Source organism: Talpa occidentalis, unplaced genomic scaffold (assembly GCF_014898055.3).
Source record: "Talpa occidentalis isolate TD23 unplaced genomic scaffold, MPIMG_talOcc4v2.1 talOcc4.10, whole genome shotgun sequence".
Lineage (NCBI taxonomy): Eukaryota > Metazoa > Chordata > Mammalia > Eulipotyphla > Talpidae > Talpa > Talpa occidentalis.
The window spans coordinates 11521071-11548613 of record NW_023600993.1 but is presented as its reverse complement, the minus strand read 5'-3'; the positions used below and the strand labels follow the sequence as shown (position 1 = coordinate 11548613).

The window sequence follows — 27543 nt, the reverse complement described above, 5'->3', positions numbered from 1 at the left end:
TATGAAGTTCAGGTATAATTTGCTTCCCAGGCACATGATCCCAAACCTGCTACATTCACTCCCTCAGGGATTTATTTGCTTATTTCTTCACAGGTGGTGGTATTCAGGAAAAAAAAAAAAAGAATGCAAATCACAGACTTCTATGGAAAATGTGCCTCTCACTTATTTGTTTACTGCTCTTTCTCACTACTGTCCCCCTAACTTTCCACATTGCCAGATTTAAGACCTGGGGGTGAACTAATAGAAAAACCTTCAAAAAAGGATGGAAGTGATGACTTTGCAATGATATAATTATTTTCACGTAGAAATGTCTGGTTGAAAATTGGTGAAAATAGAAACTATAGATATGTTGATATACAGTTGCTATAATAGAAAGTATATATAATAGATTTTAAAATTTGTGACAGGATAATAAAAAATCTTTAACCCTATGTGTCATGGTAGTTTCTATAACCAGGTTGTCTCATATTTCAGTTATGTGTTCATGCAGGCAGTCACCAGTGCAAAAGTTTCCTTTCCCTTTCCAAAAGTTTCTGTTCAGTAGACAAATTATTCTCCATCAGTAGATCAAAGTAAAACAGGTAAATGGAAAGCAGTTGTGTCTTCAGTGTAGCTGAGAGGACTTCCAAAAAAGAGGATGGTCTTGTATCAAAATTAATTGATTACTGAATTAACCTCTAGATCGAATTTTTCCATGGTCTGGTAAACCAGATAAGTCTGCATCTTTTTTCAAGCTTGATAAATTCATTAAGTGTGGCTCAGGTGGAGTTAGGTCTCCACAAAACCAGTGTTTGACTTGTAATCAACTCACTGTGCTTAAGAGACCACTCTGCCCTTCCCCCTCAAGCAACAGAAATATAAAAGCCAAACTTACCTGCTTCTTTTCCGTTAGCTAGAGGGTCTTATTTGTGTACCGTGGTCTGATGCCTTCGCAGCTTGTCGAGTTATAGGGATCCCTGAAAGTGGGCAGTGTGTCCAGATACCACCTGAAGTAAGACATTAAATCTCAGCTATCATTGTCATTAAAATAAAAAGAATCCTTTATTCAGGACTACATTTAGGTAGGAATTCCCCCTTAGTTTTCTTAATGATGTAGAATTACTTTAAAGATATTTCTGTTGGTCTAGAGGTTACTGATTTGCCTGGTTAATCCAAACTAGTGTTGGATTGATCTAGAATTTTAATACTTTGTTCTACCCCTGAAGGGAGAATTACCCATTTTCATATAAGCTTCAAGTAGCTCTTCCATCCTATTTGCAAATGGATTATATTCAGAAAACAAATAAAAAGTGCCAGTTTCCTTTTATGAAATGCTTGGCTACACATTGAGGGAAGTTAGGCTGATAAATTAAATCTTTGTTTTGCATATAAACATCAATGAAACTGCCTTAGAAAGACAAGAGTTAGCTATATATTTTTTCTTCATAGAGATTAAGTAAAAAATTCCTTTCCAATGATCAAACTCTTATTGAGTCCTTACTATGTGCAGGCATTTTCCTGCCAGTTGGTTTGCTCTCTTTAGACAAAGAGTAGTCATTCAGACTTACATTTTGAGCTTTATTCTTTCACCTTTCTCTCTGTCTGATATAGTGAACATATATTTAAATGGGAAAAAAATGAGGAACTGAAATTTTTCTCAAAAGAGAGGTGCACGTTAGTGTCTCATAACCAACCCCCTAATACAACTTGTGTATGTGGCTATCAGACTTAAAATAGGACATTTGTTCCTTAATTCAATTCTGTGACTTTTTCTCCAGGTCTCTGGCATGCATTTTATATGAGATGTGCTGCATGCATCATGCATTCACTGGCTCCAATTTCTTGTCCATTGTTTTAAAAATTGTTGAAGGTGACGCGCCTTCCCTCCCTGAGAGATATCCAAAAGAACTGAATGCCATCATGAAAAGGTATGGTAACAAATGTTTCGCCACAGAAATGATTTCAAATTCTACTTACATTTTATTTGAAAGGTAATTCTGTTTTTAACATTTACAGCATGTTGAACAAGAGTCCTTCACTGAGACCATCTGCCATAGAAATTTTAAAAATCCCTTACATTGATGAACAACTACAGGTATTTAAAATGAAAGTGCTACTGGGAAACACGTGTTAGCATTTAACATCTATGTATACTTTAGGATTAGTGGGAATGAGATGCATTAAGAATCAGTGAGACAATGAAAGAAGAAAGGAGAAAAACTCAAATAGAGTCAAAATGAAGTTATCACAGACATCACAGAAATTCAGAGGATCATGAGGTGACTATATGTTTGTATGTTAGTAAATACAATGACCTAAAAGAGATGGACAGAATCTTAGAATTATACAACTATCCAAGACTGAACAGGGAAGAACAGACCAATTATAACCTAGGACATTGAAACAATAAGCAAAACTCTCCCCAAAGACAATAGTCCAGGACCAGATGGCTTCACAAGTGAATTCTACCAAACCTTCAAAGATGAGCTAATACTATCAAAAAAGATGAGCTAACTCTATCAAAATAGTTTGAGGAAGAGAATAATTCTAAACACATTCTTATGAGGTTAACATTACCCTAATGCCAAAACCAGATAAAGACAACACAAAAAAGGAAAACTCCAGATCAATTTCCCTGATGTAGGAGCAGTAGGGAAAAAGCAAACACTGTAAAGTAAGGAAGGGGCTTTGGTGGTCAAAGCTGGAGTAAGAAACATGAGAAGAAGCAGGCAGTATAAAGAGCCTAAGAAAGTGTTGAAATCATAGGGAAATAGCTGTTATAAGCCCTGACCTAGGTCATGTTCCTTTGAGGGAGGCTCAGAGGGGAGGGATCTTAACTAGGTGCTCCCAAGAGAAACCCCTTGAGAGCAGGGTAAGCAGGACAGGAGGGGAGCTGGGCAGAAGATCCCTGAGTACAATAGGCTCTTGAAAAACATGGGCTTAAACTCACAGGACACTTATACGTGAGTTTTTTCAGTAAATATCATCAATGCATGATTCGTTACATCTGTAAATAAGAATTTATTTCACATTATCTTTCATTTTTGATGTCTAGTGTTAGAAATGTGTGTAACATCGACAGTGTTTTGTGTCATGTATGACAATAGTCATGCAGGTACTAACAGATGACGCATCTTGTAACAAGATGACAAACTTACCATATAGATAAGTCTAGTACAGTACCGTAAATGTATCTTTTCTTACTTGTGATTGTTTTATAGCATAGTCCTTTCTCTAGCTTACTTTATTGTAGTACATATAGCATATAAAATATTGTTAATTGACTATCAGCAAGACTTCTTGTCAACAGCTAGCTATTAGTAGTTATGTTTGGGGGTAGTCCAAAGTTACATTAGGGAGGTCGGTGCTCCTAATTTACCTGTTGTTCAAGGATCCACTGTGTAGAAAGAGCTGTCTTCACTAGCTCCGGGAAAGTCCTCTGAAAAAGAGGTATAGGTGCCCATGTTATATTAGATCAAAACCACACTGACGGGGCTATGTGCATACCCCGCAAAAAGTCAAAAGGGATCCAAGGGTCCTATTGGGACTAGGGTGCAGCAAGTGAGGCATTTGCCCAGAGGCAAAATTAAAGAGGTCACCAAAAACTCAGTAACCAAGGTAACTAATAAGCTGATGCACTATTTATAAAATCCAGTAACAAAATATCAAAAGCTGAAAGACAGGATCCAACAGGACTAGGATTGGTTTGAGGCTGGTTGGGCAGGATGGTATAAATTCTGGGTTGCGTCCTGTCTGTAGTCTGACTTACAGTATTCATCACGACTTTTTGGTATTAATTCTAAATTTTAATAACATTACTTTAAAGTATTATTTGTCTTGGCTACTGATATGTTGTTGTCCCCTCAAATTTTGCATCTGTGATGGGTGCTTCTCATGTCCCTCTCTAGTGATGGCCTTGGGAGTGGGGACATTGTCCACTGCAGGCCCAGAAATGGGAGCTAGCAGGTGTTCTTGGAGCAGAGGGAGGACCTGCCCTGGCTGGGTGACAAGGAGTGAGAGCAGGGGTTGCAAAATGAAGTTGGGGAGGGAGGCAGGAGCCTGACTGTGCAGAGATCTGATTGCATAAGCTAACATGTAATTTTCTGTAACCCGTTGTCGGGGATAAATAGATATCAGTGGGTTTTATTTTCAAGCTCTCAGACATGGTCAATAATACTGCAAATCAGAAAAGACACCTGGTAGTTTTATGCCCTTTCATCCTTGAAGAGGAGTCATTAAGGTATATCAGGTTGGTTCTTTTTTTCCAGCACCTGATGTGTAGATATTCAGAAATGACGCCGGAAGACAAGAATTTGAATTGTCAGAAGGAAGCTGCTCATATAATTAATGCTGTGTAAGTAATTGCTTTGTTTTTAAAAAGCCCAATGAGCGTAAATGTTAAATGCATTTGTCTTTAAAAATCTATTAGTGCTAAACTGGCTGCATGTATCCTAGAATTCACTAAGTCTTGCCAAGAAATTAAGGAGCTTCAGTAACTTAGTGTTCCAAAGCTCTCTGCCCCAGGTGGTAGCAAATTGGAATCATAAAAGTTTAAACCACTGCACAGCTTACAGATCTGCAGGGTAGCTCTGCAGTCGCCTTGTACCTATCTAGAGAAATTACTATCTCAAGCATTCAGTGATAGTTATGCTAATGACCCATCCATATTAAGCATAAATGGCTTTCACAAGTTGGTTTAATGGGACCTGGCAGAGTATCTGTTGAAAAGGCAACATTCTGGAATCCCGAGACAATTGAAAATAACCCAAAATTTAACTTCCATGGGATACATAGAAGCACTAGAGTATTTCTTTGTGTATTTCACAAAGAACCATAATTATTTCCTGACCTGACTTCTCTTTCCTCATTTAAAATGTCTGTGCTGTAACTTACAAGAGACCAGAATGCTAGGCTACTTCAGAAAAGCTATATACAGCTGTGCAGACTGTGTACTGCACAACTGCAGGGCGCACCACTTATAAAGACTGTAATTTTGCTGAAGGAACACTCTATTTGATCTTACAAGGACCCAGTAACAATGGCAGAGCTGTGCAAGGCAGTGGGGTGAAAGCCATAGCCCTCAATTAGCCTGATCTTCCGGGCCAAGTAGCACAAATATGCGTCTCTAACACCCAGTCTGATGGTTTCTCAACTGCACCACGTTTGTTTTCCATCTTCATTTTCAAACTGAGAAAACTGTTGTTGGGGAGGAAAATTCTTCCTCTACCCTTTTAGGTCCTTATGGCTGGAAAGTAATTAAATCAACAGAGGACCGATTAACAGGAGAAAAAGACCAACTTAATTTCACATCCATGCAAATGCCATATGGGAGATGAATATGGAATCTGTGTTGGGAACAGAACAACACACTTATATACTTTTTAAACAAAAGAATTCTTGAAATTCTGGTTTGGAGAGCTAATTCAGTGAGTTAAGGAAAGCTTTTTTATGCAGGAGAAACCAGCCCTTAAAGCTTCACAGCGCTGAAGTGTGTCCATCCCTCCTGCTGCAGGGAGAGCCTCTTCACATGGTCATTTAGTTCCTGCTTTCAGGAGATAGGGAGGTTTCGAGTATCATTTCTTCATCTGCCATTTCCTAAGCAATCCTACCTCAAAATAATAAATAAGCCACTTTGGCACATCTTTGGGTAGCCTCTTCTGAGCCACGAAATTGGTTCACCAAAGATGTTCACTCTTTAATGATTAATCTTCATTTTAAAAATACTGCATCTTGGGAGACATTTTTAGGCATGCTGCTATAATGTAGTTTTCTGGGGTTACTACCTATTCTTTCAAGAATACCTGGAACTTCACATTTTATTTATTAACTAGAAATGTGAGAGTAGTAGATATCTTAATTTTTAAATACTGGACTAATTTTAGCTGCCATTTTTGCACTAGTTGTGACAGTTTGGCTGATACTGTTTCTGATGAAAGTGTGCAAGGGTCCAGTTGTTTAGATGGCATTTCACTTTATGAAATATTGATTTCAAATCATCACTGTTATTTTCAAGATCTATGGCTGTGTTTCAAGGAGATGTGTCTGGTCTTAAGGGATGTGTATTCCTGAAAGTCACATGTTCCCAGCGGCTCTAGTCTAGACCGTATTCCAGAAGGATGAGAACTCCCTACAGTGGTCATTATCATTTTCTCACAGTGTTTTTTCGTAAGGGCGTTGAATGTAGATAGTGTCCTGCAGTATTGGTCTCTGACCAATTCAGGGAGAGAAACAATTGTCATTGAGAGAGTAGTTGCAGACCTTTCAGTGAGTGAGTAATGTAGCACATTTCTGTATCTAAAGATATAGAAATAATATCTTAAATAATATTGCTTAATAATTTGGGAGATAATGATTTTATGCCTGACACTGTTAAAAGTACTTCGAGTACATTTAAACTCACAACAACCCATTGAAGCAGGTACTGTTATTATCATTATTATTCTTTATTGACAATAGAATTGTTAAGTTTCTCGCCCAAGAGGATAAAGCATATAACCTGGGAGCTAGGACTTGAATCCAGAAAATGTTAATAACCTTTGTAACTACCATGCAATGATGTCATAAATACCTATTGTCTTAAGCCTAGAATATAAAGTGTATTCATTGCAGTCTAACTATTATACTACCATTTGGGGGATGCTTTTTTATGTGACGTGCCCTGTACGTACTTTCTCATGTAATTCTCACTTGAGCCCATTTGGGTAATGGATGAGAAAACAGAGGTTCAGTAATCTCCCAAAGGCTACAGAACTAATAAGTGGTAAATACAGCATATAAACCCTGCTGCCTAATTCCAAATAGTATGTCTTGTCTACAATGAATTAGTCTGCCAGTCTATTTACTTTTTAATGGCCAAGATCCCAATTTGTCTTACATGATGAAAACCAGTCATAGGCAATGAAATGAGCAGAAATTTGGAAAGTACATAATTTGCTTTTAAACAAAAATCTAATTTGAAAAATGTTGCCAATTAACCACAGTCCTGGTTGGCTCATTACCCTTCCAGAGTTTATTAGCTCTTGCCTGGCCTGTCTCAAGATGCTCTTCCCCTCTCAGCAGTATAAGGATATATCTGCAAGATACTCACTTAGTTTTTCTGAGCATGTTTTGGATGGATTGCTTCTGGAGAATCTTTATTGTCTATAGGCAAAAGAAGATCCACCTGCAGACCTTGCGGGCGCTATCTGAAGTACAGAAAATGACTCCAAGAGAGAGGATGCGTCTGAGAAAGCTTCAGGCAGCCGATGAGAAAGCAGGGAAGCTAAAGTAAGCTGCTTTCCTGAGGGTACCCCACACCATGGGCCAGTTCCCGAGGTCTAAAGGAATTCACCAATGAAAAGCAAACACCAAAGCCAGAAATCAAAATGCAACTAATCATTGTATTGCTATAGAGCAGCCCCGATATTGAATGGGTTGACATCCTTTTCCCGCTAACAGTATGTTTGTTTATTCACTCCTTCGTTCCTTTAAAAGATGGTTATTTCTGCCCATAGATGGTTATTGGATGCCAGGCGCTATTAATATCAGGCCTTCAGTCTTGTGTGAAAAACTATTAGTGATGAAAATACAGAGTCAGCCTTGCTGTTACTGACACCTCTGTTCCTATGTACCCCGGCGAGAGGGCAAATAGGCAGTGTCACTATTCCATCATCCTTCCCAGAGGCTCCCTGTTCCCTGTCTGCTGATGGACCTGGCAAATCTATAGGGAGAACAGGCTGGCAGGAAATGGTTGATTTAGGAGGCAGACCTCTCCTGTCTTCTCTGGCTGCTCCCCTCAGCAGTGTAATTCAGTACATCTGCCTGTTCTGCTCCCCACTCTGTCTCTGGTGAATCCTGTCACCCCCTGCACCTCTGGCCTATACCCCAGTTCTTGTATGCATGAATAAATAAATCTTTAAAAAATAATAAATTCAACTCTACTAGAGGAAAGGAAGCAGTGAGGGAAATTTTCCACAAATATTTGACAGGTAGCTTGTTCCTGGCTTAGGGCTTGGTGTGTCCCAAAAGCAGACACTGGGTGACTAGCATGTGGCCAGTACTGTCTGGGGACACAGTACCTGGTCGGCACAGTCTGGGAGCATGTGGGATGGGTGCTGGGTGCCGGGTGCTGCTGCACATGAGGTGTTCTGAGTTGGGTTCAAGAACCACAGCGTTCTGTGAGTGCTTCATGAGAGGACCCTGTGAGTGCTGCCCTGCGCACAGCTGGCCTGGCTCCCCAGCTCCCCTGTTTGCCTGTTGAAACAGGGATCACACTTACCTGCATGAGGTTTTAGCAAATCGCAGCCATTTTTCTACATTCACTTTCAATTTGCAGAAAGCTTGTGGAGGAAAAATATGAAGAAAATAACAAACGAATGCAAGAATTGAGATCTCGGAACTTTCAGCAGCTAAATGTCGATGTGCTCCATGTAAGTACTCTCTTACTTTACATTTTACATCAGACCTTTTCTTGCTTCAGATTCTTCGGATTCATGGGTCCCTTTGGGGAGAGAAAGGGACAAGGCAGGAAAAAAAATGACCAGCTTTGCTCAATTCCAGGCAGGACATACTGGGGTTCATCTTAGACTGTGGGGCCAACAGTTAGTGATTACACTCATTCAGAGAAGCTGGATTCAGCTCTCAAAGATAATAGCCTCTTCCCTGCTGGTCCAGGCCTTAGAAGGGGTTGCTCAGCGCCCCCACATCAGCCTTTTCCCTTCTGCCCATTGTTGGCATCCCACCTTTTGTCTTTCAAATGTTGCCTTTTCTTCAGGGAAACCTTTGACCTCTCAGATGCACCGTGGACTGGCCCTCCTTCAAATTCCTAGGACTTACAGGACTTCTCAAACTTTAGAATGTGCTGGAACCCCGGTGGTCTCTTTAAAATGTAGGTTCTGATTTGGTTGATCTCCGGTGGGGTTGGGGCACTGCATTTCCGACAAGCTCCCAGGTGATTCTGATGCTGCTGGCCCTGGACCATCCTCTGGTAAATAATGGGCAGGAATGCGAATGTTTAATCCTCACTGCAGGTGAGGAAGGACCTGGACAGGCCACCAATAAACAGCCCTCCTGGTCATCTCTTTAGGAAAAAAAGCTTGTGACGGGAGCGGGAGAAGAGGAGACGCCTGAGGGGAGCCTTGCTTGTTTGCCCCGCGAGGAGGCTGACGCGAGGAGCCCACGCCTGGAAGAGGCAAGTTTAGTCATATCCGCAGGCGTGGGAGGGAGGCCGGGTTCGTGGTCCTCAGAGAACAAGCGGAGAGGAAGGAGGAAGCCCAACACTGTGCAGATGGACCGAGGACTTTCAGCATCTCAAGGGAAGGCACTGTTGAGCTAAAAAAAAGATGAAATAAAATGTAAGAAAGAAATCAGATGAGTTATGTGCAAGACTCTGAAAAAAATGTGACAACAAAGGGAAAGAAGAGAAAAAGGTCCTGTCTTTGCCCACACACATATTTATGAGTCTGTCTTGGTTCTCCCTTTTCCCTTCTCTTGCCTGACTGAAGCAAACAGACTTCAGAGGCAGTTGTAGGAGATGGAGTCCGAGGGAGTAGGGGTGAGGGTGGGCGGGCGGTGACCATGTAAGCCTGTTGTTAAGCCTGTTGTAGATTTTTTTGGAGGCATTTAGTAGAGTGACTCGGTTTGCTTTCCAGACTCTAACAGAGAGGGGCTTTTATTTTGTCAGGCGTTCTCCGCTTGGCTGAACTTGGGCTTTGAAATCTTGAAGCCTCATTGAACGTGGCCTCCTGTCAGGCAGCGTTTCCTTAAAGGATGAGCTTCAGAGCAGCCAGGTGCCACGGCACACAAGACAGGCCTGGCCTGGCCTTCCTACGTGTGTGACACTGCTGCCAAAGTTGGATTTCTGAACAGATCAGGCCTCCATACATGAAGTAGTAATGGGGATCAGAGACCCAAGCGAGGCCTCCTCTTTCTGAGAGAAGCAATTATGATAATTCTATCCATTCTCTTCAAAGAGAACCTCAGCAAATCAAAGTCAATTGAGAGTCCAAATGCTTATTTTTAAATAATTTCTGAAGGACACAGAGAGACACGTTTTGTGTGGCCTTTGGTCTTTGTTCTTAAAGTTCTCCGTGTGCTATCAGTGAGCCTTTGAAGTTTGGAGCCAGTTCCGCCTCCTGTGACAATTACTGTGCGGTACAAAACGCGGACCTCTTGAAAGCATTTTGACTGTGTTTCCACAAATGCTGCACCACAGCAGAGATGGCTTTGTTTTATTTACCCAAGGTTAGTTTGAACTTTCTGTTTTCAATGAGAAGACGTCCTGGGAGTAGCTCTCCACGAAAGCCATTTATCAAGGAAGGTGGTTACCTCAGCATTAACTCAAGCTCCAAGCGCCCGCACACACAAACCTGAAGGCAAAAAAAAAGGCAAAATGAATATATTTAAGAAGTTTAGCTTTTATTGTTTTGAAGTGTGAATACCGTCACCTGTCTCTTTCATAAACCTCTTTCTTTTCGGAAACTGGAATTCACAAAATTACACTTTCCAAGCTAAAAGAGAACTTGGAAGTCATCCAAATGCCTGTTGTTTCGAGATGAGGAGTGGGGCGGGCCGGGCCGAGGTGAGCCTGAGATCTGGTGCAGAGCTGAAGGAGGCGCCGCTTCTCAGCTGCCGGCTGGGCCTGCTCTGGCCTGAGCCCAAATGAAACGTCCCCTTCAATTTTGCACCCGGGTGCAATTTTGCACCAGCCTCGCCCTGGTCCTGGCCGTGAAACTGAGGTCCTGGGATGGCCAGTGTTTCCCCAGGGCTCCCTGTCCAGTGGACTCAGGGCTGACTCTCTTCTCCCCAACCGCCGTATTGAAATTTGAAAGTCTTATGTCTAGGAGAGGCTTAAGCAGACTTTTCTTTCCAGTCATCATAAACAAGAATTTTGTTTCCTTTGTGGGAATGCTGTTATCTTCTAGCAGCTTCTCGTAAACTCTTAATTCCCTTCCACAAGGAACCTGGTGACCTGACATCAGAGAAGCTGTTGGAGCCACAGCCCGTGTCTCCCTTGGACCTCAGCACACTTGAGTCCAATGTCGAGGACACCAGCGCTGACCTGGGAGATCACGGTATGTGTTTGCATCAGTCCTTGGCGAGGGGCAGAGGCAGGTCCTCTGGGGACCTCTAAGAGAAGCCTACGTCCGTGTGGTACCTCCATGCCGGAGCTGGGCTGTGCCCGGGCTGGAATGCAGAGAGACTGGGTTTGTCTGTCCTCTCCCATCTTCTTTGTACTAGTGAAGATGAGTTGAAATCTGTGCCAGGCGAGGGAGTGCTCCTTCTGCCTCAGTTACTCGGTACTCTCAGGAACCTGACCTGGGGACAGGGAGGCGTGCGTGCTCGCGAGCACTGCTTCCCTCTCCTGCGTGTGCTTTCCCTGGCCCTCATACATTTAAAGTGAAAAAATGAGGTCAGACTTTGAAAATCAACCATCTGAATGTGCAGTCATGGCCAGAAGAATAAAGGTGCTCAGAGCCATCACACAGGTGGGGGGAGCCATTGCCCAACTAGTCAAAAGCTTGTATTGTAGAGAAGAATTACAACCTACTAGCAAATCCCTGGCAGCCTCACCTCTCTAGGACTCAGTTTGCTTATCCATGAAGCAAGAATCAATTCCCCCTGCCAGGTTTGTTATGCAAAACAAATGAGGACAGACATGTGACATGGCCTTGCTCAGTGCCCATCACAGTCGGGGCCACAGAAAGGAAGGAGATGATGGCCCTTTGGGTGAGGGGGCTCAGGTAGAAGCCTCCCTCTCAACACTCTCCCCCGTGCCTCCAACCAAGTGCCAGGAGCTTGGTGGCACTCAATAAATATTTCTTGAGTGAATGAACGAGTGGATTAATAAGTGAATAATAATAAACTAATAAAAGGCTATTGCGAGAAGAAATGCCTGCATGGAAGGAAATAAGAAGGTGCTGGGAAAAACTGAGAGAGCCATCACACCACAGTTCAAATCTATTCCAAGTGAGAAGAAAGGTGGTTCGGTGGCTATGGACTCGTCTACTAGCAGACTAAGGCAGCTGAAGCATCAGGAAAGTCCTTATGCACAGCCAGCTGTCGGAGACTGCTGTGCTCTGGCACAGTCCTGGGGGCGATGCAGTAGCCTCCCATAGACAATGCAGGGGTAGATTCCAGAACAGCAGACAGTTGCGCTCCTGTGTTCAGCGCTCTGCAAGGCGCATCCTCCTGGCCACACAAGGCTAGACGGAGTCTCTCTGGCAGTAGTGAGTTCTCAGACTGGGAATGAAGGAAGTGAAACTTGGATTGGCTGGTCACCTCTACCCAAATTTGCATTGATATCTTTTTGATAAAACTGTTCAAGTTTGTGATGCCTTCTTTAGCCACAAGGAGATAGGCCCCTGAAGCTTTTGTAAGTTGGTATTTGTCAGGTTTTAAAATGGTGTGGCAGACATCTGGCTGGTATTAGATGGTACTGTTGAACAAACTATAAGGTGGATTTGTAGTTTAGATTATTTTGAGGTATTTAATATATGATTTGTTACTTTCCAAAAGTAGAGTTTGAAAGTCCAGAGCTCCCCCCTGAGCCTCTCCTTCCAAAAATATGCAACTGGAGTTAGGCCCCTGGGTAGCACTTCCCCCTGGAGTACAGCCTTCGCAGTCGTGAAAGGGGAAGCCCCACATCAGGATACTGAAGGGCTAGGTTCATTCAGATCAGGAAGTCTTGGCCCAGCTTCCTGGTTTAAAATACTTATTGTTTATTTCATAGGTAAATAGCCAAAGGCTCTAAGTACTTTGCTCCTGGACTCCAGAGCTCCTGCTTTCCAACGGGCGCCCTACCCTTTCCCCCAAAGTGTCTGTGTCTGGAGGTGGTGATGGGAGCCTCAGAAGTGGGCTTTCAAATGGCAGAGAGCCTGTGTGTGTGTCTATGCTAATTTTTGTGAACTGTAGTGGTTAAATTTCTCCTAAGCTGGCCCTGACCACCGGTTTCAGCTGCAGGCTCATGCTGGCATCTGCCTCATCTCTCCTTCTGTCTTTTGTCTTGGGGAACCACAGGCTTCCTTAGTAGCCAAACTGGAATAAGCTGTAAGATCAAAAGAACACAGAACTTTTATTTGGGTCAAATGTCTTGTGAAAATTGTAAACATTTCCCTCATTTTTTCCTTTCTGTACATTCGTATTTTCTGCATTCTACTTATTCTTCAATATTAAACCGCAAAAGGAGGGAGACTCAGAGTTGTGAAAGCATAACCTTTGGGTTGATGATTGATTAGAATGATGGGTAACTACAAGATGAGTCGTGATCACGTAGCTTAATCATGAAATTTTGAGACATGAGACTGTAATTTGGTGATGCATGCTGAATTGGTTCATTATTTTCCACATTCTGTTTGCCTTTTAGAAGATTTGACTCTAAACTTAGAGCATCCAGGAAGTTTGGGTTTTGGTTTTTTGTTTTGTCTAGCATGTATATGTAAACTAAAATCACATCGTCATTTTTTTAAAGCTCCTACACTAAATGTTTAATCAGTCTTTGATGCTGACTTGAAAAATTCCCTCTGGGATGTGAGGAGCTAGGTGCAGAGAAAGAAGGCAGGGTAAGACATTATTTATATTTGCTATGCATTTAGTTGATTTGGCTGATTTAATCTAGCCAGAGCGATGGATAACCATTATAATCAAATGAGGACGCATACTGGAACATTAAAGAAATTATCCCTACTTAACTCCCCATATGTAATGCTGATGATTTCTTGCACATTTTTACCAGGCACTTCCTTGCACTCTGGCTTAATTTTCAGCAACTCATAGCTGAATTTCAGAAGTGTCTCTTGTGAAGCTGGAAGAGCCCAAGACCTCATAGGCCCAGGCCCTTCCAGAGGGTGGCACTCAACTGTTGAGATGTGGACACTACACTGTGTGGGCCTTGCCAGCCAGCCCACAACCTGTCCAGCTGTCACCTCTTAATTTCCCTTTCAGCCACTTCCTGAGCAAATCCTGAGCTACTCCCTGCGTGCAGGGAAAGCTGTGCCATCAGGGGGGCCAGAGGAACTCCACGTGCCCTTTTCAACATGGGCTGCTCTGTGGCTTTTGGCAGCATCTCTTCCTTTTAGGGGTTCAAGCAGCAATAAGGCTACACTAAGGTGCCCAGTGGCTTCTGCGTTGAAGTCCTGGCTCTTTCGATGCTAGTGCTGTGATCTCGAGCAAGACCATGTCTCTGATTCCCACTTTTTACACTTAATTTTTTTCTTAATCAAGAGTCAGTAATACCAAACTTAGAACCTTACTGTTGTCAGTGAGATAACACTTTAGATGGCTGTCACTGTGCCGGCTCCATCAGTGGCAGGAGCTGCTGTTACTAAGTCAGCTACCTAACCAAATGGTCCCGTGGTATGTACCACCATCCTCCCATGCTGAAAGCCAGCTTCCTCTTCCATTTAACCTGTTGTGATCTCTCACCAGAACTTGGCGACCTTCTCAGTGACGGGCTTTTTCCCTTCAGATCCTGCCTTGTGGTGCCTCACAGAACCACGAGTGTGTGCCAGACTCATGCCCTGACCTGGATTGTGAAACTGGGCTGTCTTTGTTAACAAGCTCTTTGAAAATCACTTTTCAAAGCCATACAGAGTGTTCACATTATAAAGATTATAGACACAGGGTAAACAACCTAAAAACGGTCCATCCAAATTTCAATCAAATGAATGCTTGAACTTTCGAGATGAGACTTGTGATGGCTGTTTCTGATTCAGATTCAGGAGAGCCAGACATCAAACACAGCAACTGGGGATGCTCTGGAGGTGGGGCTGCATTACTCAAAGGAGACAGTCGTGACAAGGACACTTGCGTCCATAGTCATTTGAAGACTTTGAACTGTTGTGTTTTATGAAATTTCAGAGTGGAAAAAAGCAACTAAATATATCATTTTATGTAACATGAGAACTTAAGTTTAAGTTTGTTCTAAGTTATCAAAATTGATCTATTTAATTCTTATCCTTTCCAGTTTGACAATCAAATTTAATATTCTTACTGAAAAAATCTGGCAAGTCATTTCATTTTTTAGGTTTCTTTATTAGACGGTCACCACATTTCACCCAGTCTAAAATATACATCTTTGCACTGAAATGGAGGAGCATATTAAAATAGCTAGCATATCATAATTTAATGGGCAGGGGTTTTTTTCTTAGTAATTCATAAAATAATTGTGCATCTTACTGATGGTGTCTTTGATTCAATGACATACAGTATGGTAGGTCTCCGTTGTACCGGCTGGGCTGGGCTAGGCTTGCTGCTAGAATAGCTGCACCTGTTGACTTAGGTAACCAGGGTTTATATCTCATTTCTATAAAGTCCTATATGGATCAAGAATCTTCCCAGGGAAGCTCTTTCCTGTGGAGTGAGGATGGATTCAAGTTTCTGTTAGTTTATAGTGCTACCATCTCAACATATGACTTTTAGGGTCCCCACAAAAGCAGCAGGATGGAGTGTGCATGCCTGCTTATATGTTCCTCTGCTTGGAAATTATTTCCTCTCAATTTGAATGATTCAAACTGGACACCTGGCCCCAACTCCAGCAAGGGAATGAGAAGTACAGTTTTCCTGTGCCCACAGAGAAGAGACTCAGATATAGGTAAACACAAGTGATCTCTGTGACAGCAGCATGTCATTGTTACCTGGCTCTGAAATTGGGATAACTGACAAAGCCCCAGTAAAGAATTAAATGACATGAGGCCTGTGTTTCATTTAGACAGACTAATTAATCTTTACCCCTTCCGAAAAGAATTAATTGACTTGAGGAAAACATGAACGAAAATAGTTTTTCTTTACTTAATCACTAGACTCCACAAAGCTGATAATTACTTTTCAATATTTAAATCTTATGATTGAGTCTGAAAAGTGAAACTTTCACTATAGATGAGGCATTTCTTAAGTTGATTCTTAAATCTCTAATAATGTAGAATTCTTCATATGTAGAATTCTATTCGGGGGCCTTGTGAAGCCTTGCTAAAACTGCTGAGCAGGTTTGTAAGTGTAAGGGAAATGTTTAGAATCTCTGTGAATTCTCCACTTTTATCAGCTAAAGAACAAAGCAGGGCAATGGCCCCCAAAGATGCCCACAGCAAATACCTAGAACCTTTAAACCTGTTAGGTTGCATGGCAAAGGGGAATGAATGAAGGTTGCAGATGGAAGTGAGGTTACTGACGAGCTGGGGAGATTCTCCTCCTGTTTGGGGTGCACTCAGGGTGATCGCAGGGGTCCTTAACAGCGGAAGAGGGAGAGAAGAAGAGATGGCGGTGTGAGAAGGGCTTGGGCCAGTGTTGCTGACTCTGAAGAAGGAAGAATTGGACCATGGGGAAGAACAGGCAGTGTCTGAAAGCTGGAAAAAGCAAGGGAATGGATTCTCCTTCGGGCACCCTGAAAGGAAGGTGCCCTGCAGACACCTTGATCTCAGCTGAGTGAGATCCATGGCAGACTCCAGCCTACAGAACTCGAAGATAGTAACTTTCTGTTGTTTTAAGTCACTAGATTTGTGGTCACTTGTAATAGGAGCCTTAGAAAGCAAAGACAGCCAGGAAGGATGGTGTCTGCTTCCAGTCAGATACCTACCATCTTTGATTCATATGCTAGTTTGATTATTGAAGTGATTGGACTATTTTTTTAAGATTTACTTTATTTATGCATACAAAAGCTAGGGTGCAGGCCAGAGGTGTGTGTGTGGGGTGGGGTGGTATGAGAGGATTCACCAGAGACAGAGTGGAGAGCAGAACAGGCTGGCCTACTGAAATACACTGCTGAGGGGAGCAGCAGGGAGACAGGAGAGGTCTGCTGTGCCATGTGGGTAGCTCCCTGGCCGGGGATCGAACTCATGCCACAGTGGCTGCCAATAGCTTCATAGCACTGAGACTTAACCCCTTGTGCCACCAGGGAGGCCCTGATTGGACTATTTAGCCTTGATGTTTAGGCCAGACATCTGGTATTTGTGATAGACCTTTACATTTGTCTCTGCTCATCTTGGTAAGGGGACTTTCTGTTTTGTTGTAGGGAGGGCCACATCAGCATCAGCCACCCACCTCCTAGATTCACTTGTCAAACTCTCTCATTTTCAAAGTGAAATAGCATATCTCCAGAAAGCAAACCCAACTTTCCCGCAAGGAGCTATAGCTACAGTATCTAATATTCTTTGTCACTCATGCCTAACAGCAATTTCCACTGACTTCTCTTTCACTCCTGCTTCTAAAAAAAAAAAAAAAAAAAAATTCTAAATAGAAAACTCACAAACAGATCCAAAATGATTGTCATGTCTCATAGTAGTATGTGTGAGTACTATAATGGATTTTTCTAGAAATGTCAGTGTGTCACATCTATCTGCAGGGAGTGTATTAGTGACGTGGCCTGCATTTGCAGCTCACCAGTTAGACATGTCTCTGAGCTTACAGAATGGGTTCTTCATACCTTCATCTTACTGCTCTGTGTACTGGCGCCCACACGGCAGGATATTTTTGTAAGTGTGTCACGTGACTGTATACACCCAGCTACAGAGCTGACCTTGAGTGTCCTTTCTTGCCACCCTTGAGTTACTTGCATTTCTCTCTTGTAGCCATGGTTCCTTTAAATTATTCATGGACGTTTCTTCTTACTATTAAAGATTAGTCAGCTAAGTACACATCTGTGGATGAGTTTCAGATGTTGCAATCTTTCACAGCATTTTGCACCTGGGCCTTTGGGGTTGTAGACATCAAAGTGACTTTACCCTTTTGATATCTCAGATTAATTTTCTCTTTCCAATGTAGGAAAAAGGAACACACGCAGCCTGGCTCTCCAGCTTAACTCCCCGTGGCCCGTTTTCCTCCTTTCAAAAGCATAGAATTAAATGAACTCCCTTCCTTCCCTCCGCCACCCCACAACCCCATTTTAAGATATAGTAATCTAACAGCTTGCATAAGCTGTTGCCTATGAACATATGGTCTCTAGCTTTATATATTTGGTCTCCTTTTATTTGCAACAAGACTAACCTCTGTGTGTTCCTGGTATGCTGGATGAAAAATTTTAATAGTGGGCCTCCCCGGTGGTGCAGCAGTTGAGCACTGGGTTGCGAAGCTGCCCGCAGCCTCTGCAGCGCTGGTTCGATCCCCGGCCACTGGCGAGGGTCCCACATGGCGCACAGACTTCTCCTGCCGCCCGCTGCTCCCCTCAGCAGTGTATTTCGTCAGTCTGTCTGTTCTGCTCCCTGCTCTGGCTCTGGTGAATTCTCTCACCCTCCCGCGCTTCTGACTATACCCAGTGCTTGTATAAATAAATAAAGAAATCTTTAAAAAAAAAAAAAAGAAAGAAAGAAAAATTTTAATAGTATTTGTGAGAGAACTAGAAAGTCACTACCAGTTAAGAAAAAGCAGGCTTTGGATTTTTTTTTTATTTCCCTTGGCCCCATTCATTCTGCGGTATTGATGAAGCAAATGAGTCAGTGCCCGGACTGTACAGGTGTGTTCACAGGCCATATTCTCACCTGTTCTGGGGAATTGCATCATCCTTTCTGGTCATCTTGAAGTTATTCCCTATCACGCCTCTTCTTCTTACTCTTGGTGAATCTCTCTCCTATAGTCACTGATCTCTCAGCTCAATCCCATCCGTAGGCCTCATGGTAAAATGCTCCCATTACACTGATGCTGTTCACTGACTCAGCCCGCTGCCCGCTGAGCAGCACTGGCAGGCGAGGGGTGTCACAGCGCAGAGATGAGCCGGCCCCTTATTACTTAAGGCCTGCCTGGAGGACCGGCATCCCCAGCATCCTGAGAACTTGTCAGAAATGCCAAGTTTCACACCCACCCCTAGGCTTCCTGGGGCAGAAGCAGCTCTTTAACATGTCTGATTCATGTGCACAGTCAAGTCTGAAAAGCACTGAGCCAGATTCCAAGTTCAGGGGTGCCTGGTGCATGCCTGTCTGCTTCATCGTTTTATTCCCCCCTGCTGACATGATGACTAGCTTGGGGTGGATGCTTAGTAAATATTTGTTAAATGTATGACTCTACTGAGGGGAAAGCCTGGGAAGAATACTGATGCCTTTTGTCATAAACAGCACATTTTTTTGGACGAGATTAATTCATTGGGGAAATAGTAGACTAACAAGTTTCCAGAGAGGCTAATTTGTGTGCACTGGTGCTCACCTGTAACTTTTTCTCTATCTTCTGAAGGGAGATGGTAATCTGACTTACCAGATGGAGACTGGAAAGATGGGAAATAAAGTAGGTGTTTGGAGACAGGGGAGCAGAAATCCTTCGCACATGCTTTTTGCAGGCCTTCCCCATTGCCTCTTTCTTTATGGACACCCCGACGTTTCAATGTCTGTATAAGCAGCCAACAGTGTAAAAATATGGTTTGTTCTTCTGCAATATCCACAGGACAGTATTAGTTTATTATTTTTTAAAGATTTATTTATTTATGCATACAAAACTGGGGTATAGGCCAGAGGTGCAGGGAGTGATAGGATTCCCCAGAGAGAGTGGGGAGCAGAACAGGTAGATCTACTGAAATACACTGCTGCGGAGAGAAGCAGGTGAGACAAGAGAGGTCTGCTGCACCATGTGGGTAGCTCCCTGGCCTGCCGGAAATCGAACTCATGCTGCATGGCTGGCAATAATTTGATAGCACCGTCTTTAACCCCCACACCACCAGAGAGGCCCAACTGTATTAATTTAATAGAAGTGGTCGCATTACCACAGACTCCGTATTGTGTTTGTTAGCTGTACATAGACATTAGTTAGAAGAAGGGGGCAGGTGGGTTGTTCAGCCTGTTTGACACATTCACACTTGTCTCGTGTTTGCATCAAGTCTGGTCTCCCCATGAAATCCATGATGGCACCTTACATGGGAGCATGGTCAATGGGTTGCGCTGTGTTTTTAAATAAAAGGCTTACTTGGCCCTCTAGGAGAGAATACTTTGCAGTGGTTGGATTCTCTGGGAAGCAGACACTAAGGCAAAGTTAGAAGCACAGGAGATGTACAGGGTAATGCCTGCTGAAAGAATAACAGGAGGCAGAGCAGTCAGCAGAGAGATGGTAACGTAGGTCTAACAACCTCGAAAAGTGAGCAGGAAGGAAGGCGTGAGCAGGAAGGAAGGCGTGAACAGGAAGTGTGAGCAGGAAGAGCCTCAGAATTTGAGGACGCTTTGAGCACCTCAGGCAGCCCATTGGGGATTTCTTGATCAAATATTTTTTTCCATACAGGAATTCTGCCTTGGGCAGAAATGCCCTGCCCTGCTGTCCACCAGCTCTGGCACTCACCACACCCCCAGGTGCTGCCTCAGGCCTGTCAGCTCCCTACATGCCTTGCAGCTAATCAAAGAGTGACTAGAAGTTGTGACAAGCACCCCTCCAGAGAATTCTCCAAGGCTAATTTGAGTCATTTCATATGAAGTGAATAAAAGGGTATTTGGGTAAACAGTCTATAATTCAATTTTCTTCCCTAACATAGGGTAACCTTACCTCCTATATGTTCAAAGTAAGAATGACTAAAACTTCTGGAATATCCGGGGATATATCACAAAAACCCACTAGACTGGAAGCCAATGGTGTTATCGGAAAGAGGCTTGGAGTTTACCAACTGTGTGAATTTGGGCAGGAACCAAGTATCCCAATCTCAGTTTCTCACCTGTGTAACTGGAGTAATAATAGCACCAATTTTCAGAACCTAAGCGAGGAATAAATTAGATGGTATACAAAGAGCTTAGTACATTATACGAAACCTAGAAATTATACAATTTCTTCCTAAAAATGTGCAATCAGTGTCAAATCAATTGCAGTGTTTTTTCAAGTTCCACAGAAACGTTTGGAATTGGTGATGAATAATATTTCAGTTTTTAAACATCCAGCTGACCTTCTTATTATAATCACCTTCATCCTATGAATTAAGCGTAATTTGGAGCACAGTACTTTTACTTGCTGTGGTTTTTGCATTGCTGAGATATATAAAATGACTCAGACTAGTTAGTTCCACCTCTCGAATTATGGTCTTTATTATATGTGTCCAGGCCAGTTTGGTTTAGCACCAAGAAAAGTTACCGTCTTTGTCAAGAAGGTAGTTTGTCTGAGAACTAAAGCCAAATCCCTGCAGAGGTTTGCCACTCTGATACACAGAAGTGGAACCTAGAACAAAGTTCTTTCTTTAAAAGATATTCCTTTGCCCATCATCCCAAGCCCGTTAACTGGCAGCTAAAATTCCCAGCTATTTTCTCTAAATACATTATAAATGTAAATGTATTTTGTATTCAGGAGCATAATAAGGACAAGAATATACATTAGCTTTCCCGCTGCCATCTCATTTGGGATTTAAGCCACAGGCAGTAGACTAAAACATCGAGCAGGTAGGCATAACTGTGCCCTTTTGCAATGGAAATATTCACATAATTCATGCAGTTATTTTAATGAACTCTCTGCTTTGGGTTTGTAATGAAATCAGGGAGTTTGTCTGCTACATAGAGGTTTGTTCTGTATTCTGCTACAAAGGTTGTACTTCCTCCTGGCTGTAGACAAGTCGCTCTCAATTCCATTATTTTCTTCTTTAGTTACAATATGAGGAAATGTCAGCAGGTGGGCTTCTCCTGACAGATTTCTAAGATCCAGAAAAGTCTGTGCTGAGTTCTGTCAATGTAGGATTGCATTTCCCTTGGGAATGTACATGGAAGTAAAAATCTAAGTAATTGAAAATTAATTAAGATTGATTTTTATATTAAAAATGTATTAAGATTAATTTTTGAATTAAAAATGTAATCAGCTCTTCTTCAGTTATGACTGTAGGTGAAGAGTTAAATCATCTGATTCTTACCACAGATCTGGTGAGACAAGCAGGCTGTATTTATCTTAAATAGGGCATTCCCTAGAAGTGACAAGTAGTGGTTGATTCAAAACAGCATGTCTCGATTACTGTATGTTATAAACAACTATAAGACGTCCTCAGAAGTTTTCTGAAATTTGTAAGAGATTTCCCTAAAAATTAATTGGAAGAGATTCTAGATTATCTTAATACTAACAGAAGTCTCATCCCTCTAGTGAGGTGGGGAGGACAGTGGGAGTTGCAGTCAGAAGGCCACTGTGGCCCGTGTCTTGGGTCTGCCTGTAATGCAGCATCTCATCAAGGTGACCAGAGGTCTCGAATGGCCTCACTAAGGGAAGGCCGCTGGCAGTGGCCCTCTACTTTGAGGGGCTCCCTCTCAGGCTTGTCAGTGCTCAGGAGTGAGCAGATCTGAGAAATCTGGCTCAGGCTACCTCCTGGCTCCTCAGGATGGCTTTTCTTGTCTGTATTCTCAGTCCAGGCTTTCCAATGGAACAGCTCCTCAGAATTCCTTATGGAAAAATTTCAAGAACAAATGCCATAGCCTCTATCTTCTTAGACTCTGATTTAGAAGGTCCGTACCAGGGCTTCTCACACTATGCTGTGCATTAGAACACTTGCAGGGCTGGTGAAAGCACAGATGGCAGGGCTCCACCATGCCAGGCTGAATCACATGGAGTCTCAGGCCTGTGCGGCCCTCTCCTCCCGTCTATCAGCAACAGCATCTGCTGAGGAGCAGCAGCACGTGGGTAGCTTGAAATCAGGGAAATTGCAATGCTACTTCTCAGATCCCCCCTCTTTCCAAAAGCCAGTTGTTAATTTTCTCCCAGCATACCACTGCCAATTAAGAATGAAAAGAGAAGCAATGGTAAACAAATAAATGAAGTGCTAAAAGCCAATAGAATGTCTACAAATATGATGTTAGAAGGTAACCAAATAATTTCACATACTGCTCAGTTGTCCTTCCAGTAAGAGGTAACAACAGACAAGCATCCTCAAACTCAAAAAAGTTAGAAAATACAACACCAGAAGATCTTTTTGAAAATAACTATTCATAATAGAAAGAACAAAGTCAAATGAAAGGCTCAGCAATCATGACACTACAGTAAAAAGCGTGGTGGGCCCATCGAGGGACCCCTTCATTTAGAGCAGAATTCCAAGATCCCTATTTTAAAGACTAGGGATTGCTGGAAATCATGGTTTCAGAACAAAATATAATTAACACGGGAGTTATAAACTTTAACAAAATGCAATACGAATATGGTCTACCTAAAATTGGAGGTAAGGGAGTCAATATGGAAAAAGTCTTACTGTTTGGACTTTCTTATCAGTAAGAGCAAGAAGTCAGTCAGTATTATCTAAAGGGAAGCACATGGCTGATAAAAGCCATTAAGATTCCAGTCTCCATCCACATTTTTAATTGTTATTTCTTATCCTCAAAGAGATATTTTAGTAACTAATATCTTCTGTGGGAGAGAAATACTTATCTGAAGTGTAGCAATTACCCAGTTCCAGTTTTTACTTTGTTAATTTCAGGTAAAATCACATTTAATATCCAGAAAAGAATATTATTGACATATTGTTTTCCTATTGCCACAGTAACACTTTACTACAAACTCAGTGGCTTGCACCATCCCCGTTTATTAACTCACAGTTCTGGAGATCACCGTGGGTCTTGCTGGGCTACAGTCGGGTGTTGCCTAAGCTGCATTCCTTTTGGAGATCTTGACTTTCCTGGAGGTCACCCTGGCCCTAGAGACCACACCTTTCCTATTCAAAGCCAGCAATGTCGGTCCAGTCCTCCCACGGCGGCCATCTCTGTTTCTCTCTTCCTCCCTCCCTCCCTCATTCTCTGTAGCTCCGGATAATCTCCTATTTTAAAAATTATCCAATTAGCAACCTTAATTCCTCTTTGCCTTCAAGGGTCACAAGCACAGAGCGCAAATCCCAGGATAGGGACATGGATGATTGGGGAGGCCATTATTCTGCCTATCAGAAATATTCTCTGCATTACTAAAAATATAACTTAACAAATAAGTTAAGGACAGTAATTTCAATGAATAGTCCTAGGGAAACTGGATGCTTTTCTTATATCATGTGCCAAATTAATTCACAATGGCGCTAAGTCCTAAATGTTGGAGATGAAGCTCTTAGAAAAGGAGAAATGTCCTCACAGTATTGGATTTGGCAATGATTTCTTAAACGTGACACCAAAAGCACAGGCAAAACCAGAAAAAAATTGGAGTGTGTCAAAATTGAAAACTTTTCTGCATCAAAAGGATACTATTAACAGAGTAACATCGTAGCCCACAGAATGCAGAAAATACTTGGAAAGCACACATCTGATGAAGAATTGATGTCCAGAATATATAAAGAACTCTTATATATAAACTTACTACATGTTAATAGAAATGACATTTATTAACATGGGAACAGCCTAATTAAAAAATGGGGAACGGACTTGAATAGACATTTCTTTAAAGAAATACAGATACCCTATAGCACATGACAACATGCTCAATATCACTAACCATTAGGGAAATCTGAATAAGGACTGCAAGATACCACTTCACACCCACTGTGATGCCCCACACTTGGGCAGATGGTGCTGCTTCTCTCATAAACCTACCTGTGTTCCTTTTGTAACTGATGGATATCTTGAGAATATGACCGCCATATTAGATGAGGCAACTAAGCCTCAGAGAGGTTAAATGTCTCACATAAGGTCACACAGCTAGTAAGAGGCAAAGCCAGGATGGGACATTAGTTTTGCCTGACATGCAAGTCCACCCACTTCCTACTTAGCTGTTTTAGGGATTCATTGTCAGCAATAATTTACAAGACACAGCCAGAGCCAGGGACCCAACTACTGAGTAACCAGTAGATTAGACGTGTACTCAAGACACCTTTGCACAGTTAAAAATTGTTAAGGACCCAAAGAACCTTTGTTGATGTGATATAGATATGTATTATATCATAAAATAAAATCTATAATTTTAAGTCATTTAAAAATAACAGTAATAAGCCTATTACATAATAGAAATGGCATTTATTATGGAAATTATTTTTATGTTGTGATTATTTTTCCCTTATAATAGAAATACATATCAGTTTTTATATAAATTCTTTCTTACAGATTTATGTTACCACTGGACTTGATTCTCTTGCTGGATTTAAAAAAACACATTATTACAATAGCATCTTATTATGTTTAAATATTAGATGATACACCCTTTTGTTGATTTAACTTATTTGTTCACTTGTTTATTAGTGTTTTGCTGTTTCATCTAATTTTTAAATTTTTATCTTATTGTGGTAAAGATGGCTAACATGAGATCTACCCTCTTAACAAAATTTCCAAGTATAGATTATTGATTATAGGTACAGTGTTCTACAGCAGATCTCTAGAACTTGTTCATCTTACTTAATTAAAACTTTATGCCCATTGATTAGTCACTGCCTAGTTCCCCTCGGCCAGTCCTTGGCAGGCACCTCTCACTCCTTGAGTCTATGAATATGAGTATTTTATTTTATTTTATTTAAAGATTTATTTATACATATAAGAGCTGGGGTATAGGCCAGAGGTGCGGGGGATGAGAATGTTCACCAGAGACAGAGAGAGGAGATGAACAGGCAGATGTACTGAAATACACTGCTCAGGGGAGCAGCGGGTCAGTCAGGAGAGGTCTGCTGCGCCATGTGGGGAGCTCCCTGGCTGGCTGGGGATCGAACTTATGCTGCAGAGGCTGCGGATAGCTTCACAGTGCTGTGCTTAACTCCTTGCCCACCAGGGAAGCCCAAATATGAGCAATTTAGACACCTCACATAAATGGAATCATGCAGTATTTGTCTTTCTGTGACTGTCTTGTTTCACTTAGCATCATGCTCTCAGATACATTCATATTGTCACATATTATGAAAATTAGCTTTATTTTCCAAAACAAATTTGTCATGAAGATTGGCATTGTTCTGCATTTTTAAAATAACTGGTTTTTTAGAAGTTAATCTTATCTGCTTTGCATTTAGACTGTTGATATTACATATCACAATGTCTGGAAAAGTCACCTGGATGAGAGGTTGAGAGTGAAAAAGGCTAATAACATTTTACTATTGTCATAAAAATAGTCTCGATTTTTGATTCTCCTGAAAGGGTCTCAGGGACTTCCAGGGGTCCTGGGCCACTCCCTGAAAACAGTTCTTGGCTTATCAAGTGAGAGACTGACAGAGCCAGCATTAAATATTCCTGGGTGTCATGAATACTTTCTCCATTTGTACTGCCTGTTAAACAAATTTTAATAAACTGGAAAAAAGGATAATGAAGCAGCAGGAGCTCTTTCATGAATAGGGTGCTCTGAGGTGAGAACAGCTCTCTTTGAATTTCGTGGGTGTGAAATCATTAATAAGCAGAAATAATGTTGCCAGTGTTATTGTAACAGTCACAGTCTTACCGAGACGCTGACTTTTATGCTTTCATCGACATCACCTTATGTGCTAAGTAGGTGGATGCAAGATCTTGAAATTGTTTGAGGGGTCTCCTGCGGGGATAACTGCACAGTGAAGTATATTCATTTACTTATATATTTCCCCCCAGGAGTTTGGGAGTTTCTAAATCAGTCCCCCAATTGCCTGGCTCCAATCCTTGCTAGGCACAGCAGTTCTCATCACTGAGGAATCCCAAATAAGATGCAAATTGCCTGATAAATTATTTTGTGTTACTCTTCAGTTTTTCAGAAAAAGACTCCTTGGAGAGCTGTAACACCAGCAAGTGCAATCAGCGCCTTAAAACAGGTTGATTTTTCAGCCTTTGTCATCATGGAAATAAAACCTCCAGACCCTGGGAGGTATAGAACAGTAAAGTGTACACCTTCTCAGGGAGCATGGGATTGCAGAAAACATCTTTAGATGGGTTGTCTTATGTCAACATTCTTAAACATTGAGCTATCTCTATATCCGTCTCTCTAGCTATATTCTTGAATGCATCTATTCCTATTTTATTTAATTTTCCCTTCAAAGATATAAGATTATTTTTTAGTAGAATGGCCTGTGAAAAATTAGGTGCCCTTCATGATTCTTTAATGTACCGATGAAATCGAGACACTTGTGGTTTTATAGTGAATAGGCAGTAAAAGCACTGATGAGCCCGAATTTTTATTTATATGCACCTCACCCATTGTCAAGATTTATTAGATCGTCCAAGTTTTCTAGGGGCTTTTCAGTAGGATTTTATTAATTCAGATTCTAAAGTCAGAAATGCGTAACATTTTCTCATTTTAACACTGATAAATTTCCCCTTATCTATTGTTTAAAGTGATCCCTTTCATTTTATTGAGTGAGGCAACACAATACTTTTGCTATTTGCATGTTAAATTGTTATAAATTATTACTAATTATCACACCACCTTAACTGTGAAGCTTGCTTGTGTTTTAAAATGAATTTTGCAATTGGCTGAATGGGAGAAGCCACCGCCATTTATAAAACATGAAGGAAATTTTCCTCTTTGTTTCTCTAAGAAATGTTCATCCTACCTAGGTTTGTGCAATTGGATGCATTTTCTCAACTCTGTTTTCCATGTGATAAATGTAAAGCAGGAAGTCTGCCTAGTGTAGGGGAAAATCAAGAGATGCCGCTGAGATCTCAGGCTGAGACCAGCCTTCCCAGTCTGGCCCCATGCTGGAGTACAAGTTCCCGAACTTTCTAACACATCGACACTATCATCTATAGAGTGGATTAGGAGGAGCCTTTGCCCCGCTGCTCGAGCCACCTCCAACTGCCTAAGTCTAGGCAGCTGTACCCCCACCCT

General features: G+C 41.9%; 1 protein-coding gene across 8 annotated transcripts in view; it reads left to right on the top strand.

Moving 5' to 3' along the window:
* NEK11 (NIMA related kinase 11) overlaps nucleotides 1–27543 on the top strand; it is a 155241-nt gene that overhangs the window by 65790 nt on the left and 61908 nt on the right. For all 8 annotated transcript variants that reach the window (XR_008549589.1, XM_037524455.2, XM_054689189.1 and 5 more), the window contains 7 exons: nucleotides 1758–1907; nucleotides 1996–2074; nucleotides 4248–4333; nucleotides 7126–7245; nucleotides 8294–8387; nucleotides 9044–9148; nucleotides 10916–11030. Coding sequence is in view for 7 of the 8 variants with exons in the window: in XM_037524455.2 (XP_037380352.1) it covers nucleotides 1758–1907; nucleotides 1996–2074; nucleotides 4248–4333; nucleotides 7126–7245; nucleotides 8294–8387; nucleotides 9044–9148; nucleotides 10916–11030 (749 nt within the window). In the remaining variant the exon portion in view is untranslated. The remainder of the gene's footprint in view (nucleotides 1–1757; nucleotides 1908–1995; nucleotides 2075–4247; nucleotides 4334–7125; nucleotides 7246–8293; nucleotides 8388–9043; nucleotides 9149–10915; nucleotides 11031–27543) is intronic.